General features: G+C 36.7%; 1 protein-coding gene across 16 annotated transcripts in view; it reads right to left on the bottom strand.

The window, feature by feature from the left end:
* Positions 1–590: 590 nt before the first annotated feature.
* Positions 591–18471, bottom strand: part of kcnt1b (potassium sodium-activated channel subfamily T member 1b) — a 116536-nt gene continuing 98655 nt past the window's right edge. For 6 of the 16 annotated variants that reach the window (XM_059337672.1, XM_059337673.1, XM_059337675.1 and 3 more), the window contains 10 exons: positions 18241–18352; positions 16522–16623; positions 15010–15093; positions 14800–14928; positions 14145–14165; positions 13204–13501; positions 10254–10316; positions 10002–10052; positions 5747–5831; positions 591–4393 (listed from right to left, as the gene is read on the bottom strand). In XM_059337672.1, the coding sequence (XP_059193655.1) occupies positions 4273–4393; positions 5747–5831; positions 10002–10052; positions 10254–10316; positions 13204–13501; positions 14145–14165; positions 14800–14928; positions 15010–15093; positions 16522–16623; positions 18241–18352 (1066 nt within the window). In that variant the 3' untranslated portion in view covers positions 591–4272. The remainder of the gene's footprint in view (positions 4394–5746; positions 5832–10001; positions 10053–10253; positions 10317–13203; positions 13502–14144; positions 14166–14799; positions 14929–15009; positions 15094–16521; positions 16624–18240; positions 18353–18471) is intronic. The other 10 variants (XM_059337677.1, XM_059337678.1, XM_059337687.1 and 7 more) reach the window with 5 other exon arrangements.

The raw sequence follows: 18471 nt of genomic DNA, 5'->3' as shown, positions 1-18471 counted from the left end.
TCTTTAACCCTCTGGGGTCTGAGCCTATTTTGGCCGTTTTTGAATACTTTTGATTTTGCCCTTCATGTACCACATAGTTATTTTCTCACTTTAACCTACTTGATCAACATATTGAGCCCAAAAATCATGAAATCTGAGTTGAAAAATTATACTATTTACTACAATAAAAAACACGGATTAACAACAAAAATGGTACATAATTGTTTTCTCACTTTTGAGTAATTCTGCACATAAATGCCACATTAAAAAACACACAAACTGGATTACTGTCTGACTTTTATTACTCTTAGTTGACTAAAAAACTAATCACTTGACTTGCTTGATCATTAAGTAAAGCTCAGCCTTATCATGTGGCTTTCCATCATCAAGTCTCAGCAAGAAAGCAAAGTGTTTTTCCCAAAATGTTGAACTCTTCCCTTAAAAAAAAAAGAATTGTACCTGCTGTTGCAGTAAGAATGTATCTTTGTGATTTGTGACACTGTAATTGTGAGATTACGACTTGAATAACAGCAGCCTTATCAAAAGACATTTATCAACATGACTGTCCCCAATATTCATCAATCTGAGATAAAAATAAAAAGTTCCATTCATTCATCGTATCTGGCTGCATGCAGCATTTATTTGTTCATATTTTTATATGTCGAGAAGTACACTCGTTTCTCATAAGAAATAGTACAAAATGGATCAACCTCTTTCTGACAACGACTTAAAAACATAAAGTGGAGGTAAACATAATACGTAGGCTTTAGATAACACCTGGACACAACATGCATGTTCCATTCATATAAATACACAGTATCAAATAATGGCTCCAACTTGCAAGCAGTTGATTTGATTATTGGGTTTTTCTAGCCCCACTAAATGTCCCGCTAAATGTACAAAATGTATCGTTCTTGGCAAGCTTGTATATCAAAACATGCTGTTTAGTGTTTGCATGCCCCTTGTGGTATTTTGTAAGTATGGACAGTAGACGTGAACTGTTAGTGGAGTGTACAGATTTGTCAGGAGTGAGGACCGAGGAAGACGTTACATGAATGGATCAGCACACACAGATCGAATCTTCCATCGCGGTCGCTCACACTGTGACTCCTCAGCTCTCCTGCCCTGTAAACTAACACTTCTGAAGGGGGCGAGTTGCTGCAAAATACATACTTGTTAATAAACATGAAAAAAAAGCTTATGCTGACTCCTCAAAAGAAAACATTGGCAGAAGAAAAATCCATCTGAGATACATCATTCTATCATATTTCTTTAAGAGATAAATAAGAATTCACTCGAGCAAAAATACGTCTTTCAAACATCAAATCTAAACAACGAAATGCATGACATGTTACTGCACACTTGACTTGTCTTTGCTTCACAGGAATGGTTGAATACTGTCCGCTGTCCGTGTTGTACAGATTCAGATTAAAGGGTCATGCTCTTAATGCTCTACACGTCCTCTGCAGAGCTTAGTGCAAAAATAGTTCAAGTCCTCTTTCACTTTTATCACACAAGAAGAGACCGAAAACAACAAAAAAAAGAACAAATATATAAATTTGTAGTATTTACAGTGATTTAAACAATATAAATCAAGGTTAAGATACTGCACACTGACACTGGCTTATACACGAGGTGTGGCCTGTACAATCTGGAGAGGAGAGCACTTCTTCTTCGTTTTCGGGCTCAAGTAAAGTTCCAAATAGATTTCAGAAACACGTTACAGGAGAGAAATGGACTCCACTGTGCCCGTCTGTGCAAAACGATTCTGCTACCAGTTGAACTGAGACTCGTTAAAAGAGTTATGAAACTGGAGGATCACAATATGAATAAATATTTACCATCAACTTCAAATGGATTAAAGTTAATAAGAATAAAGTAATTAAAAAAACACTAGAGCCTGACGGATATTGGATTTTTTTAAGGCTGACACTGAGTTGATGATGATAATAAAATACTGACAATATTCTTTTTTTTTTTTATTATGATTTTAAAGTAATACTTTGAAGGTTTAATTCTATGCTTATTTGCATATTTACAAGGAGTTTTCCCGCCAATTATGAAGCCATAGCCAATTAGCTTAGCTTAGCATAAACACTGGAAGCAGAGGGAAACAGTTAGCATCATCTGCTAGTCTCCCTCTTAAGATTACTAAATTATAGGGCTGCAAGATTGTTTTATTTAATTAATTATTATTAATAAGTGAGAAATGTAAATTATTTTGTTAATTGTTTTGTCGTTTAAACTTTCAGAAAAGTGAATAATTAGCCGTGTAATGTGACAACAGTCACAAAATCTAAAGCTAATCAGTTTATTGTCATGTATGACAGAGAAAATGGGCAAATTAATCTAAGAAGCATAAAACCAGCAGTTTTTTTTTTATGTTGCGGGTCGAATTCACCCATTTCAAAGTTTAAAAAGTATTTTTTCATTAAAAAAAAAAAAAAAAAAAAAAATCAACGTCATGTAAACCATTGTATTTTATATGTAGGTCTTTCCAATGTGCATAAAAAAAGTTTTAACATGCATTTTTAATGAAAACGAGTGAATTATCTTCATTGAAGCATGATCTGTGAGAGGTTAAGAATACCACTGCACTAAATATTGATTGAAATGGTTAGTAATGGAGTTATTAATGGAATAAAAACAATATTTATTGGGATTTTTTTGTTTCTGACACTTTTCGATAATTAAACATGCTGTTCCTGAGAAACGAACATAACAGGAGGGTTAAAAAATCACTAAAATGATTGAATGATCGAAATAGTAATAACTGAAATTAAAGTTTTTTTCCAAATAACTAGTGATTAATCCAGTAATCGTTACTTCTCTACTAAACATTTAACAGCTTGTTTAAAGCTTTCATGCTAAGCTAAGCAAAGCTAATCACCTGCTGGCTCTAGTGTTATATATTCATTTATTTATTTATATTTATCGTGCAGATATGAGAATTGTGTCAAGCTTCTCATCATCTAACGCTCTGCAAAATAGCAAATAAGCTTATTTTTTTAGATTTCAAACCATTTCTTTAAATCTAGTTTTCAAGAGTTGTGACCAAGATATGTACCCAGTGACACATTTTATATTTGAATACATTAACCTGCCAAAAACACAATAAAAAAACACAAATAAAACATGAATATGCTTATTTTTTAGCTTATAAAAAGTTAACTGAAGTAGAACGTGTAGACAGTAAATACATTTTTGATTTTCTTCTTCAAATTGCCACCATAACCATTTCATCTTTTCAGCCTCTGATAATATCGGTCAGGCTCTAAAATGTAAAATAACACTGATATCATAAAATGGATAAATGGCACATAATGCACAAATCATTTCAAAGATATTTACAAAGAAATAGAGCTAACAAAAAGAATGGCACATACCTTATAGCAGTCATGGTTTGGGACAATTGAAATAGCGAAATAAATAAACAATATTCACTCTCTAACAATAACCACAACAAAAACAAAACAAACAAAGAGAGAAATGCTGACGATTCTACTATGGCTGATAAAAAATGCCACTACAGTGTGTATATTCACAGATGACAGTCTGTTGTAAAAAAGTTTGTGCTCATAAAGAAACTGAAACTCTGTCTGTCTGATTAGAAACCAAACAGATTTGTAATAAATTAAGAAAAGTGCACATGTACTGTAATTTCATGGTAAATGCCTGAATTGTGGGAAATTCAGAGCATTTACTTGTAAAAAACATGATTTTTCGGGTGTGACGGAGGGTGCGGTTGCCCCGGAGATTCGGCTCTTTAGTGTGAGTTTAGGCAGAAACGGGTGGAGAGGAAGTCGGCCCGAGTCGTGGCGCGAGGGCAACTTCACCCCTGAGTGAAACGGTGGTTTGATATCCTGTACAGCGTTCGCACGAAAACCTCCTTCGACTGTCCGGAGACCTCTCAAAAACATCTCTGGGTCCTTTGGTTGGAGAGGAGGGAGCCGTTTCCTGTCCCCGGTGCGAGGGTGGCGTGTTAGTACAGAAGGTGTGCGAGGGGAGTCGGGGTCGATGACGAGGCACTCTTCATGCATCCTCCTGTAGCAGCTCGTGGGGAACAGCAGGTCTCTCAGGGGGCCAGCTTGTTTCAAATGATTCTTTCTGATCTGAGGCTGAGAGACACATAATGCACATTCACTATGGACTGCTGTTTTTTTTTTTTTTTTGTTGGGCCCGAGACAAGCCTTCATCCGTGTGAGACAAACATGCTCTGTCGGCCTGGCCGCGGCTTAGAGGTTAAGGTGTCAGGGTGTCGAGGACCGAGGGGGGGGAGGGGGAGGGGGGGTTTCAGAGGTGAGTCTCGTCTCTGGTCTCTGTGCCAAAGTCCTGCTGGTTCCTGCTGCGGGCCTGCTGCCCCACCTGCGAGTCCTCTGGCATGTGAGCCAGCGGGTCGGAGCGGATAATGTACCTGCAAAGACAAATAACGTTATCTGCCAGCACGGAGCAGCAAGCAAGGATTACAGTCGGCAGCACCATTCACTGGTAGATCACAGGAACCGTTTAGAAAATCAGCTGACTGGATACGACACGCAGAGAAACAGTTCCTACTGGTCCACATTCATCCATCACAAACCAGGAGGACGGAGAAGGTTGTCATGCATTTTATTACGCTGGATCTTTATGGCTTTATACGCCAAGTTATTGCTTTTAAACAGAAGTATTACTGTACTACAGTGTAACAGCTATTACTGTAACGTTACACTGTAGCTGTTACACTATCTCACTGTTACACTGTAGCTGTTACACTGTAACACTGTAGCTGTTACACTGTAACACTGTAGCTGTTACACTATCTCACTGTTACACTGTAGCTGTTACACTGTAACACTGTAGCTGTTACACTGTTACACTGTAGCTGTTACGCTGTAGCCATTACACTGTTACAGTGTTACACTGTAGCTGTTACACTATCACACTGTAGCTGTTACATTATTTTGCTGTAGCTGTTACGCTGTAGCTGTTACACTGTTACGCTGTAGCTGTTACACTGTTACGCTGTAGCTGTTACACTTTCACACTGTTATGCTGTAGCTGTCACACTGTAACACTGCAGCTGTTACATTGTTTTGCTGTAGCTGTTACACTGTAGCTGTTACACTGTTACACAGTTTAACAATGTAACAGCTACAGTGTAACTACCACTGGCAACTCTCATCAAAGTTGTTTTCTCTCCATGTTTATGTCTTAAGAACAGGTAAAAAAAAAAAAAAAAGGTTGGCCAAGATACATTTTCTGGGTTACTTTTAATCATCTTCAGGTGGGAAAACATTTCAGCTGGTATTTATTTGTTTTTATTTATTTTATGTTTTGTTCTTGTTTGATGTTGTAATAATAATTTTGGCCCCACTACCCCATGTTCTAAACAGGACTTTAAGCATTCATGTTTTCTTTCAGGCGAGTTTTAATCTAAAAAACAGGGTTTTTTGGCCGAAATGAGTATGACAAAAAATAAACACTATGAAAAATGATTCTGAAAAATAGCAACTGCCCAAATTTTTTTTTACCTGACTTCACAGATTAATTAAAGAACTTAATGATTACACCTGTTCTCAAGTCATAAACACAGGAGAGAAAACATGTCAAACAAAAATGTGGTTGTTTTCAGTATTGAAATTGATGGCAGATTCAATTACTTCTTCTATGTGAATTACTGACAGCACCTCCTAGTACCTCCTCATTTCGTGTTACAATGACGTAATGTAGTTTTTACCAGAGTAGAGTCTAGAGGACATTGGGGGAAAATAAAAGGTGGCGTTCTTACACGACGTCGTTGAGCTCCAGCATGGTGTCAGGAGGAGGGTTGATGAGGACGTAGGACAGCGTGTTCTGGTGGTCGTTCATCTCGTCTGGAAAGAGAAAGAGGAGACCTTCAGGGCTGCTCTGGAGCCCTCCCTCGTCCTCCTCCATTATACAGAACATCAGCCAGGAAATGAGCCCACTAACCACTGAAAATATGACACTCCCTCATTTTCAACCTTTCAGTGAGGACGAAGGGAAAGTAACTCACGTAGAGAATCAGAGCGAGTGTGGCGAGGCTCTTTTCCTAGTCTGGCTGTTAATCCCAGAGATGCTTGTTACAACTGTTAATTATAATTTAACTAATTTTCAATAAACCAATGACAATACAGTTTTAATAGGAAATAAATAGCTGAACAAATTATTACTATTATTTCACAGTTAGTTCAGTTAATATTTGCACTAAAGCCTGAAGGCTGATACTGAAATTAGATTTTTATTGATTTTCGCATTTTTACATTTACATTCTCTTCTGTTTTTTCCCCAGATAAAAATTGTTTACAAAATCCACATTGAGCTGGAAACTTTATTTTAAAATAAGTTAATAAATAATAAACATATTTGTCAGTTTTCTCTGGTGGATGATGATCACTGTTTTTAAATAAATTAAAATTTCTGTACTTTGTATTATTACTTATTGGCCTACAATAATACTGACGCACCAATTTGATTTATTATTAATTTTGGTTAAAAAAATATTTGATTAATATAATTATCAGTTGTTTCATCAAGCTGTTGTTAAATTACTTTTATTATATACATTTTTTTAACAAGCTGTGTATGGGCAAGAATCCTGTTAAAGGGTTAGGATTCAATTTATTGTAATTATTGACAAGTAAAAAAATGTTTTTTCCAATCAGAACTGTTGCATCTACATTTGCATGTATTTATTATGTCCCTTTAACATCCAACATCATACAGTAGCACTACTTTTAGTGCAATCTGTCAAATCTTAACACGCAAGCTATTAACAAAAATGAATTAACTATTAAAAAAAATTGCCAGGGTTTTTGAGATTTAATACAAAAAATAATACTGCAATACTCAAGTGAATTGATATTTCCTTACAAACCTAATTTCTAATCAAATTTGTAAAATATTCAAATAATCCCTCTTTTAATGTGTTGCAAAATAAATCTATTAAATGCTTCACTTACTCTTTGGAAACTCTTTTAGCCTTCTATAAACAGTCCAGGTCCATTTTTATTCCGCATTACATCAACAGTAAACATTAACAGTTGCAACAATATTCTTTTATTGCTTCCATAACAAAGTTATGCTACCCATGGAAACTGTTGGGAGGTTTTATGTTTTTATCAAGAATCAATGAGAGGAAACTGGCTGTAACATTAATTTCCCTGATGACTCATCTCATCTGTGTGTGTCAGTCAGTGTGTTGTTTATCTGTTTATCTGTTTATCTGTGTGCGTGTTGAGTGCTCTCTGGCGGCGGCTCCTACTTGCGTTGCGTGATGGACGGAGGAAGGGAAAAGGAGGGCACAAGTGTCTCCAGACAACCCACCTGCTTGTGGCCCTTTTTAAAGCCAGGCGGGGTGGAAGAGAGAGAAGGGCTGACCGTTACTGACAGGGCACTCTGTGGAACAAGGGGAGGCCCATGCTGCCTGCTGACTCAAACAGCACCACCATGCGCAGCTACATGCAGACAGCGTCCGCGGCTACGCGACAAACCGCTCTCCATCACATTCCTTTATTTTACTCCTGCGCATTCCACACTGGACCAAGGCGGCAGGTTGCAATGCCAACGGACAACATTCAGCCCCACCCAGAGTGACATGTGACACAGACACACAGAGAGAGAGAGAGAGAGAGACATGCTCCAGCATCCGTCAAGACTGGACCAAACGCAGAGCGACTCCGACCAAACTGAGAGTGAAGCAGAACGCATTGGGAGTGTGAGAGTGGAAGAGGTCGACCTCTCACCTGTGAGCTACGTTTATTCTGTTGTTTTATCAATTGTCATTGTTTTATAATGATGAACATCATCAGTATGTGGGGAGAAAAGATGTTTGCAGGATTTATGTGAGTGGTGTTAGAGTGTACCAATTTGTTTTCAGCTCTCAGATTGTTAAATATGGGTTATACCATGGTCAAAAAACTATTTTCTGATTAGAAAAAGAAAAAGAAAAACCAAAAGAAATCTCACAGTATTAAGTGCAGTTTAGTTTTTCTTGTTTTGTTGTTGTGGCTCTGTAGTCCAGGATGATTCAAACTAACTTTGAATATGGCCGCACAATTAACCGAATAATAATCGCGATCACAATTTTGGCTTTCCACAACTAAATGAACAAGATAAACTGTGTTTTTGACAGTTATAATGCAAAAAAGAACCCAAAAACTGCTGCTTATCAAACTGACTGAAAGCAAAAAGCCCCTCAGAATGGTTTAGACAGTCAGTCATGTATAAAAAATAAAAAAATAAGAAAAACAATGGTCCTTGTTCTTTATATCTCTTGCACTTACTTGTGCCCCAGTCATGTTCCAAATGTGTTATTTGGTATTATGCTTGTTTTTCAACAATAGTGATTATGTTAAACTGGATATCTTGCAACAAACTCGATATTTTATGGAACTGTCAGTAAGTTTGGCCAAAGTTGCATTCCTACTGCTACCACTTGGGGCAGCAGAAGCTGGAAGTTTCTACTATTCATCAACTTTTTTTGCTTTTCATTTAGACTTTTCTGCTAGAATGATAACTCTTTAATTTGTCCCTATAGTGCTTTAGAAGTTAAACCACTGGGGGGAAGCAAAAACAAGATTTTCAGCACAAGCTACTGTATGTTAGCCCGCAGGCAGCTTTAGCAACACTACTACACTCTGTGTTACAATGAAGAAAACTGAATGCATAACCAAAAAAATGTAGTAAATCCTTGATGAATTGAAGTAACCTAGGTCTGAATTTAACAACAGCAAAACTACATCAAAACATCCATTTAGAAACTTTTACAAAACAAGCTGTATGTTCTGTACTTCCAGTAACTAAGTACATTTACTCAAGTTCAACCTTGAGTAACTATTTCCATTTTCATGCAAATTTATACTTCTACTCCACTACATTTAGCTGACAGCTGTAGTTACTTTTCAGGTCGAGATTTAACATAAAAAACATGATCAATTTAAAGTGATAAGACTTTTTTTTTTTTTAATCATTAAACCTCATAACAGTATATTAAGTAGTTACAGTGAGTCCTACCTTGAAGATTAAAACACAGCTTACATAAATGCATCATTACAAATAATCTAATAATATATTTGTAATATATAAAACAATCTGAGTGGCTCCATTCTGCATAACGAGTACGTTTACCTTTGATACTTTTTACTTTTACTTCAGTAAGTTTTGAATGCAGGACTTTTACTTGTAAAGGAGTGATTTCACAGTGTGGTTTTAGTACTTTTACTTAAGTAAAGGATCTCAATACTTCCCAAACAATGCATTTGCACTAAAACCTTCCTATTCAAAACACCTCTGACACTTTGGTCTCAAGCTTGCAGCACCTGTCTGTGCAAGTCCCTGTTATTAATGCAAAAATGCATGTGTAAACAACCCCAAAACTCCTTCAAAATCTGGTTAAACACGGCTTCCATTTACTTCAATTCATGAAGAATTTTCTCTACTTTTAGATTCTTTGCAGTGAAGGCACGAGAAATAAAGTTTTTTTCAAGAACTCAAGGTAACACAGGGTGAGAAATTGATATAAAAGCGATCATTTAAAGGGTTAGTATTCCTTTAATTCGAACGAGGACAACAGACCGAGACGCACATTAAGAAACGAATGAAAATTGAATCTGGTTTTCTTTATGGCCATGGTATAAGTGTGAGAATACACTTTGAGATTTCCTGACATAAGAAACCAGGCTTTCTACATCAGGACACCTCTGATGCACACATTACTCTTTATATATCTAATATAAAGACTTGATTTCTACCTCTAACCTTCCATCCACAGACATAATGCGTTCCGCTCCTCTCTTTAAGCCATACTCTGATGCCCTGCAGTACTCTAGCCATTTGGGACGTCACCTCACGGGAACACAATGCAGAAAAAGACCAAATAGAGAGAGAGAGAGAGAGATAGTAGAGCGAGATAGTGAGAGATTGGCTGCTGATCTACCACCCAAACACACGCACGCACACACACACGTACACGCACGCACACTCATGCAGAAAAGTTGCAGAACTCAAGTGATCAACCAGCTAACCTGACGGCCTGGTCCCCTCTGTATACGGGTGCTCTGAAATGTCCTGCAACTCTAAGCAACGGCATTCACTGTTAATGTCCTAGGTAATAAACTACAAAAACATCTTCTTAAAAAAAAAAGGTATATATCTAGAAAATTCAGTGCACTAATCTTCAATGGATGCTGGTGAAAGGACAAACTCCTTTCTCTACAAGATGGAACGTAACCACTCACATTGTTTGTAAATGAGTCATAAAGAGCACACAAAGTTACCTTGCAAATATCCTAGATTTACTCGATTCATGACATCGCTCGCAGTGAGATTAGAAACATCCTCTACAAGCCAAAGGAAGGAAGACAGAAGAGTCAGACAGAGGAAGAGAAAGAGACAGAGAAAGAGGAAGAGAGGAGGAGAGGAACAGAGGAAGGGGGGAAAAACAAGAAAAAAGAAATCAGGCAGGCAGCGAATGCATTTGCAGTTTCAAAAAGAACTTTTTTTTTTTTTTAAAAGGTGATAGCAGCGATGCAAAGAAGCCATGCGTTGGTGTGTGCACAGAATCACTTCCAAATTATCCATCTGTCACATGTTATGATCCTCCTCACTGACATTCATGGTTCGTAAGGTGATCCTGAGCTTTTGGGGTTCTTCCTGAAACGTATTCAATTGACATAATGTTTAGCGACACATCTGGAGCATGATTCTGCTTTTTTTTTTTTTTTTTTTTTTTTTTTTGAAGCGTGAAGCTGGGAGGAGAGAAAAAAAAAGGTGAGCAGATAAAAAAGAGTGCAGGCAATTGCAAGTCTGTGATCAAAATGCAATTGAGACAAAAAAAGGTGTGGCGCTCCTGCATCTCCATGCATGACGTGTTCACATCCACATGTTGGTGTGATCATGGCTCTGAGGTGGTTGGTGTATGTGTGTGATGAGTGTGACACTGATGTGAGGAAATGGAAGTTTTCTGAAGGTTAATGAGGATGTAGTGGGATGTTAATGATCCGTACTATCAAGACCCACAGCACCACGTCTTAATAAGATGAGGTAAAATGACTGGAACACAGATTGGAGTTTTTTAAACACAGCTGCTCTCACGGAGGAAATCATGTAATTGGTAGAGAGTGGGTGGAGCAAAAGAATCCCCTCAACTACTGCTTCTTCTATTGAGAAGAAAGTATATCGCCCTTTTTAGCCTCAATGAATGCAACCTTAATTAGAGCTAACATGGCTAATTATCTACATGATGTACTATTATGAAGGATTAAAGCCAACTAAATGACCTGCTTTGCCTCGTTAATACTTTGGTGCAGGAAGCTTCATTTGCATGTAAAAAGGAATTTTGTGCAGCTTCACTTATAGGTCATTTAGAGCTGAGTGACCCATCATCATCCACATGAGGCTGAGTTAAAAGGACGGGTCACAGCCAGACAGTCTAATGATGTCTAAGCCTTATAAAAGGAGCTTTTAGGACAAGACTGAATTTACAATCTCCGGTGACACTTTACAATAACCAACCAAGTGATGTTTATAGATGGTTTATAAACCAATTATTAACCATTTACAAAGTGCTATACATATTTAGTCTTTAAATGTTTTCAATCAATTTCTTAAAGGTATATGAATCATTTCAAAATCATTAACATACTTAATATGGTGTTAAACATGTTATAATGAGTGCAACTAAAAATATTAATAAACTATCCATTATAATGTGATTGTTTATTAATGTACGTTTATAGTTACTTTACCATTTCCAAACCATCTATTTGCTATTTATAAATGATTTAGTTAGTTAAACATTAATGAATGATGTATTTACCATTCTAAATGGCCTATATACGGTTTATAAATGACAATCTGTTTACCATTTATAAATGATGGTTATTGTAAAGTGTTACCCAATCCCCTCTAAGAAAATAGAGAAGCAGTATTATCCTCAAAATAGGATCTTTTCTTTATGGAAAAGGAAAAAGGAAAAGTCTGGGATTTGGCACTGTTGATTTGCTGCAGGCGACAGTGACAGTGTTGTTGTTATTATTATTGATTGATAGTTTGGTCCATAAAATGTCAGCTCACATATTTAAATATCTCTGGTGAAGAGCGCACTATCTCTTCTGTCAGAGTTTAGGAGTCTTACTTGTGAAATGGGTAACAATGACTTGAACCCACCTCTGGTTGCCAATTAATTATCTATCAGCTAATTGATTGATCAACCTTTTGTTTAACTGTACATTTACTTTAAGATTAATACTATCATGACTCTTCCTACTAAAAGTGAAAATCATGTAGATTAGCTTGTTGACCTAGAATGATGTTCAAACGTTGAGAGACGGTTGAGAGTCTTCCAAAAATCGAGGGAAAAAAACACCATATTACAGAATGTCCAGAAATGACTCCCTTAAAAAAAGTTATACTATATAGCATGTCGATTTTTGTGAAAAATGGTCAAATTTTAAAATGCCTAAAAATACTAGAAATAGGTCAATTTTAGTCTGTTGATACATATTAGAGCATAATATGTCTAGAAATGACAGAAAATCATCATATTATGGGATGTCCAAAAATTAAAAAAATTAAAAAAAAAAGTCATACTATATATAGTATGTTGATTTTTTGTCAAAAATGGTCAAATTTTGAAATGCCTAAAAATGCTTTAAATGGGTCAATTATAGTCTGTTGATACAAGTGGTAGTATAGTTTGTCCAAAAATAGCAAAAATGCACCATATTATGGGATGTCTAAAGTTGACCCCCTCACAAAAAAAATCATACCCATGTCGATTTCTGTCTACTCTGTACCTGCTACAATGTTGGTGCTAACCTGCTGACCTTCCATGACTATGATCATGGATAAATAATTTAATTTTATGTTTTTTTCTCTATTATCTCACCTGAAAGCTCAGATTCTTAGACTCTACCCACTGAGGTTTAACTCAACCAGTTACATCATTTCTGCCTCCTGTGCTGCTGTGGCCTTAAAGAAAAGTTTATCCAATTAAGACACTCCAATCTGCAAGAAACATCATCATTTCCATTATTATTCATTGTCAGGCACATTATGACTAGTTATGATTAAATAATTATGATTTAAATGAAAATAAACAAATAAAATAGTTGTAAAAACCTATACTTTAGTGTTACTATACAATAATATATCTTAACATTCTACTTAACAAGCAGAGACAGCCCATCTTTCTCTACAGCTCATGCCATCAGCTGCTCCGCTCACCGTATCCGACGGTGGGCAGGCCCAGGTGCTTCATGCGGTTCTTGACCAGCTCGGACAGCTCCTGGCGCTCGGAGCGGCGGTACAGGTTGAGTCTCTGCTGTGAGATGCGCTCCGCTCTGCTGGACGGCTTGGCGCTCTTCCTGCTCAGCCGCCGCGCCCACTGCATGCTCTTCTTCCTCAGCAGCGGGTGCTCCGACTGGTCGCTGGTGGTGGAGTTCCTGTGGGCCGTCTTCTCCTTCCAGGACTCGCCACGCTCGCGATGCTCCTCGCCCTGCTGCACGTTGATGGACACCTGAGACTGGGGGAGCAGGGCAGCAGTTTTAATGCATGAAAACAGTGTGAATGTGTGTGTTTTGTTGTATTGTTTTAAAAGAAATACCGGTAACGCTTAATAATAAGGTCCTTAATAACCATTAATTAACAAGTAATATTGTCATTGTTGTCGCTTTAGATCCGGTAGTTGCAAAAAGCACAGTTAACTTATAGTTAACTTATAATAGATGAGCAATAAAGTATATTTTAATATCAATAAGCAAACAAAATAAGATTAATAAAGGCATGGCAAAGACATAATGGGTGGGTCATGGGTGTTTGTAATGCCATTATTAACACTTATATAAGCTTATAAACACACAATAATGTTAATAAGCATCTTGTAAGGACTTACAAGGGCCTTATTACTTGTTAATTAATGGTTATTACAAGGACCTCAATATAAAGCGTGACCGAAATACCTGTCTGTATCACAATAAAATCCATCTTTAATGACTTTTTAAATGCTTTTTTCAGCAGCCTGCATTATCAAGATGAGACCGTTATAAATGCCACATGTTGATAAATGCCAGAAAAATGCCAGTTTGCCATTTTTTCCATCTCTGCATGCCTCAAACAAAAGGTGATTGACATTATCCAAATTAAAAGCGGGCACATTTGGATCTTACCTGAGCGTAACTGTCCTTGGACTGAAACCAGAGAAGGACAAACAGACATCCAAACAAAAAAAAGAGATGCAATGAAAGATGGGGGGGGCATCCAAAGCAAATAAAACCACCCAAAGCCTCAAAAGTCAGCACAACAAATAGTAAATAAAGCGTATTTGCTATATTATTCACTATTAAAATGGTGGGAAATTAACAAAAGCCAGCAAAGGTACTTTTCTAGTCAATGGCGGGTGATTTTTTTTCACACCGGCTGCTAAAATAGTGAAAGTAGTTGGGGACTACTTGTTTGCAATGCATCAAAAATATTTGTTTATTTCTCCTGCTTGGCAAAAAACAAATAGATGGGAGAAATGTATAGAAGGAGCAACCAATTATAGATGAATAGAAGAAGAAGAATAAGGTGTTGAGCATTAAAAGCAGCTAGTTAGGAAGATTAAAAACTGTAGAGAGGAAGGGAGAACAGAGGAAAGTCTTGAATTAGAAAAGAAAGATTAAATGGGAGTAAAATGAGAGTTGGAGAGGAATTAAAGCAGGACATCATAAAAATTTTAAAACTCAAAATGAGGGAATAAATAATGGAAACAAGCTAAAGCCAAACCAGAAGCCAAACCCATAACAAGGTGTCAGATATGAAGCCTCTGATGACTGAACTTGCCTCGGAGGTGGAGAACATGTGCGACTCGGTGCGGTAGATCCCGATGGGGATCTCGGCGCTGGAGGAGCAGAGCTTCTGGAAGAGTCGACCGTAAGTCCTGATCCACAGGTCCTCCTCCGTGATCTTCATCTGAGGACCAGAGGATGAGAATCAAGTCACTCATTTTACTGAGAACTCTAAATGCTCAGCAGTGTGAACATTGATACTTACAGCACAGAGGTACCCAGAGCCAGGCGTGGTGTCCAGGCCCAGGAGCAGCCTGGCGATGGCGATCATATAGTCCTTAACAAACGACTGGAAAACACACAATCCAAACATATCGAGAAACAATCAGTTTTTACATTTTTTTTGACAACATACTATATGACAATGTTTTTTTTCTTTTTGACAACATACTATGGATCAATTTGGAGTTGCCGTCACGGAACAAAAAAGAAGTCATACTATGGTGTCTCGATTTTTGTCAAAAACAGTCAAATTTTAAAATACCGCAAAATGATTCAAATTGGTCAATTATAGTCTGTTGATACATATAAGAGCATAATATGGCCAGAAATGACAGAAAAACATCATATTATGTGATGTCCAAAAATGACCCCCGCAAAAGCATGTCGATTTTTGTCAAAAATGATTTTGAAATGCCTAAAAATGCTTAAAATCGGTCAATCATACTCATTTGATTCATATTACAGCATAATATGTCCAGAAATGACAGAAAAACACCATATTATGGGATCTCCAAAATGACCTCCTCAAGAAAAAATCATACATGTCGATTTTTGTCAAAAATGATCACATTTAAAATGCCTAAAAATGCTAGAAATGGGTCAATTATAGTCTGGTGATACATGTAGTAGTATAGCTTGTCCAAAAATAGCGGAAAAACACCATATTATGGGATGTCCAAAAATGACCCCCTCAAAAAAAAGTCATACTATAGCATGTCGATTTTTGCCAAAAATGGTCAAATTTTAAAATGCCGCAAAATGGTTAAAATTGGTCAATTATAGTCTGTTGATACATATTAGAGCATAATATGACCAGAAATGACAGAAAAACACCATGTTAAAGGATGTCCATAATGACCCCCTCACAAAAAAAGTCATAGTATGGCATGTCTATTTTTGTCAAAAGTGGTCAAATTTTAAAATGCTTAAAAATGCCTAAAATGGGTCAATTATAGTCTGTTGATACATGTGGAATTATAGTTTGTCCAAAAATAGGGGGAAATCACCATATTATGGAATGTCCAAAAATGACCCCCTCAAAAAAAAAGTCATAAGGCCTACTATAGTATGTCGATTTTTGTCAAAAATTGTCAAATTTTAAAATGCCTTTAAATGCTTAAAATCGGTCAATCATAGTCATTTGATTCATATTACAGCATAATATGTCCAGAAATGACAGAAAAACACCATATTATGGGATGTCCAAAAATGACCCCCTCAAAAAAGTCATACTACTTTTTACTTTTTTGACGGCATACTCTACTATGTCATTTTTCTTTTCTTTTGAGGTTTCTTTTTAAAAAAAAAATGTTTTAAACTTTTTTGAGGACATACTATACCATGACTTTTTTGTTTTTTAAATCTGATAACATTTGATGACAATTTAAAAAAATCATGTGATAATCATCAAAATCATGTGATACTGTGTTGAGGACAAATTTATTGACATATTTCATGATGAACCCAGATGTGAGGTCGGTCTTTGTTCTCCCACCTGGTAGAGCAGCGTATCCAGCATGCTGATACTGAAGACTCTGCCTGCAGCAAACGGCAGCCGGAACATGAAGGCCAAGTTGGAGCCCTTATCTCGCTCTATCTGAAGAGAGAAACAAAAATAAAAACATTTCAGGAACACGGCAACCAAATCTTAAAATCTCACCTTTTCCTCTTTGTTTGCTGAACTATTGCTCTGCTGCTCCATCTCCAAGAAGACTTGTGTGAAAATGAAAAGGCTTGTTTTTATCTCACCTCTGAAATCTGACATGTTAGTTGAAAACATGTTTTAAAAGCTCTGTAAAGGTGAAGGCTATTTACTGAAGGTAGGAGGGAAAGAGGAAGCAACTGTGATCAAGAATCAAGGTACCACTGAAAATCATCAAGTTCACTAAAAGTCTTCACAGTTTCTCCTCTATCTTTTTCTGTGTTTTACTCTACTATCAATGCTGGGAAACAGACATAAAGATCACATGAAGCGACTAAAATTATTAAATGTTATTAGAATAATAGAGAAGAGAATAAGAGAATAGTAATAATATATTATATTATATTATATTATAGTATATTATATTATATTATCAGGTACAATTCACTCTCCTCCAGCTGAAAGAGAACAATGGTGTGTTTAAAAACTATTTATGCAAAACATAATAATCAATGTGGTTTTGTGACATGTTTCACATTTTTGTTGTTGTTGTTGTTTTTACATTTTTGAGTTCTCCTTCTAGCCACGATTGTCCTTTTAGAGGTGCAGGCCTTGTCTATTGCAGTGAAAAACGAGGCCAAAAATTGATAGCAGTAAAAAATGCCCTTGGGGTTCAAGGGTGAGATGAAAAATAAACAATTTCCTCAATCCTTCAAGCTTAATTTTAAATAAAAAAAAATAAAAAATTATTATGCTACAGATTATCCTCTATAAACCAGCTATTGATTGATTGATTTTATTTGACCATTCTTGATATAAAAATATGAAACAGCAACCTGTGCCATACGTTATATAATAAAGAAAAATGTATGTATGTAATATCATACATACATCAAACATGTATCATTCATACATACATACATACATCATTCATAAGACACATAAAAACATAAATTAGAGTTTCAAATATACATTACAAATACAAATTGCCAACAGTCTAAGATTGGTGTCCAAACCATTTTTTCAAGTTTTGTTTAAAACTGCGTATGCTTCTGATTTGAGTAACCAGGTAACCTGAATAAAGAAAGAATAGTTCCAACATAAAGACTTAACTCTAGGTGGGACTAAATCTGTTAGGCTTCCCCTAGTGGAATAGCGGTGAACTTCATTTACTCTATTTAAATAATTTTTTTTTTTTTTAAAGATTTTTTTTTTGGCATTTTTATGCTTAATTGAAAGTGATAGAGTGAAAGGGGGCGATAGAGGGGAAGACATGTGGCAAAGGGAGCTCAGGCCGGATTCGAACCTGGCTCCGCCGCAGAAAGGACTCAGCCTTAGTGGTAAGCGCTCTACCAGTGTGAGCCACCGGGACGCCCCCTATTTAAATAATTTTTAAAATATTTGGGTACCTCCCCATAAACCCCCAAAACCTACGTACCATACATAACTGCAGCTGAGATACACGATCCTCCACCTTCAACCATAATAATACTGTGATCAGTCATTTGTCAGGAAGAAAAAGAAGAGAAGACAAATAAAGAAAAGAAGTTAAAAGTCAAAGTTGGTTCTCACCTTCTCCAGTTTGGAGAGAGCGAGTGAGTAGCAGTCCTTGGCTCTGAACTGCATGAACCTCATGTTGGACGGGTGAGTGAGCTCAGTGATGATGCTGAGACTGGGGAACAACCTGAGCCATGGGCAGAGATCACACACACAGAGAGAGAGAGAGAGAGAGAGAGAGAGAGAGAGAGAGAGAGAGAGAGAGAGAGAGAGAGAGAGAGAGAGAGATTACATGCTTTGTGTTGA

This window comes from Centropristis striata, chromosome 7 (genome assembly GCF_030273125.1).
Source record: "Centropristis striata isolate RG_2023a ecotype Rhode Island chromosome 7, C.striata_1.0, whole genome shotgun sequence".
Taxonomy (NCBI): Eukaryota; Metazoa; Chordata; class Actinopteri; order Perciformes; family Serranidae; genus Centropristis; species Centropristis striata.
This window is presented reverse-complemented; position numbering and strand designations above follow the sequence as displayed.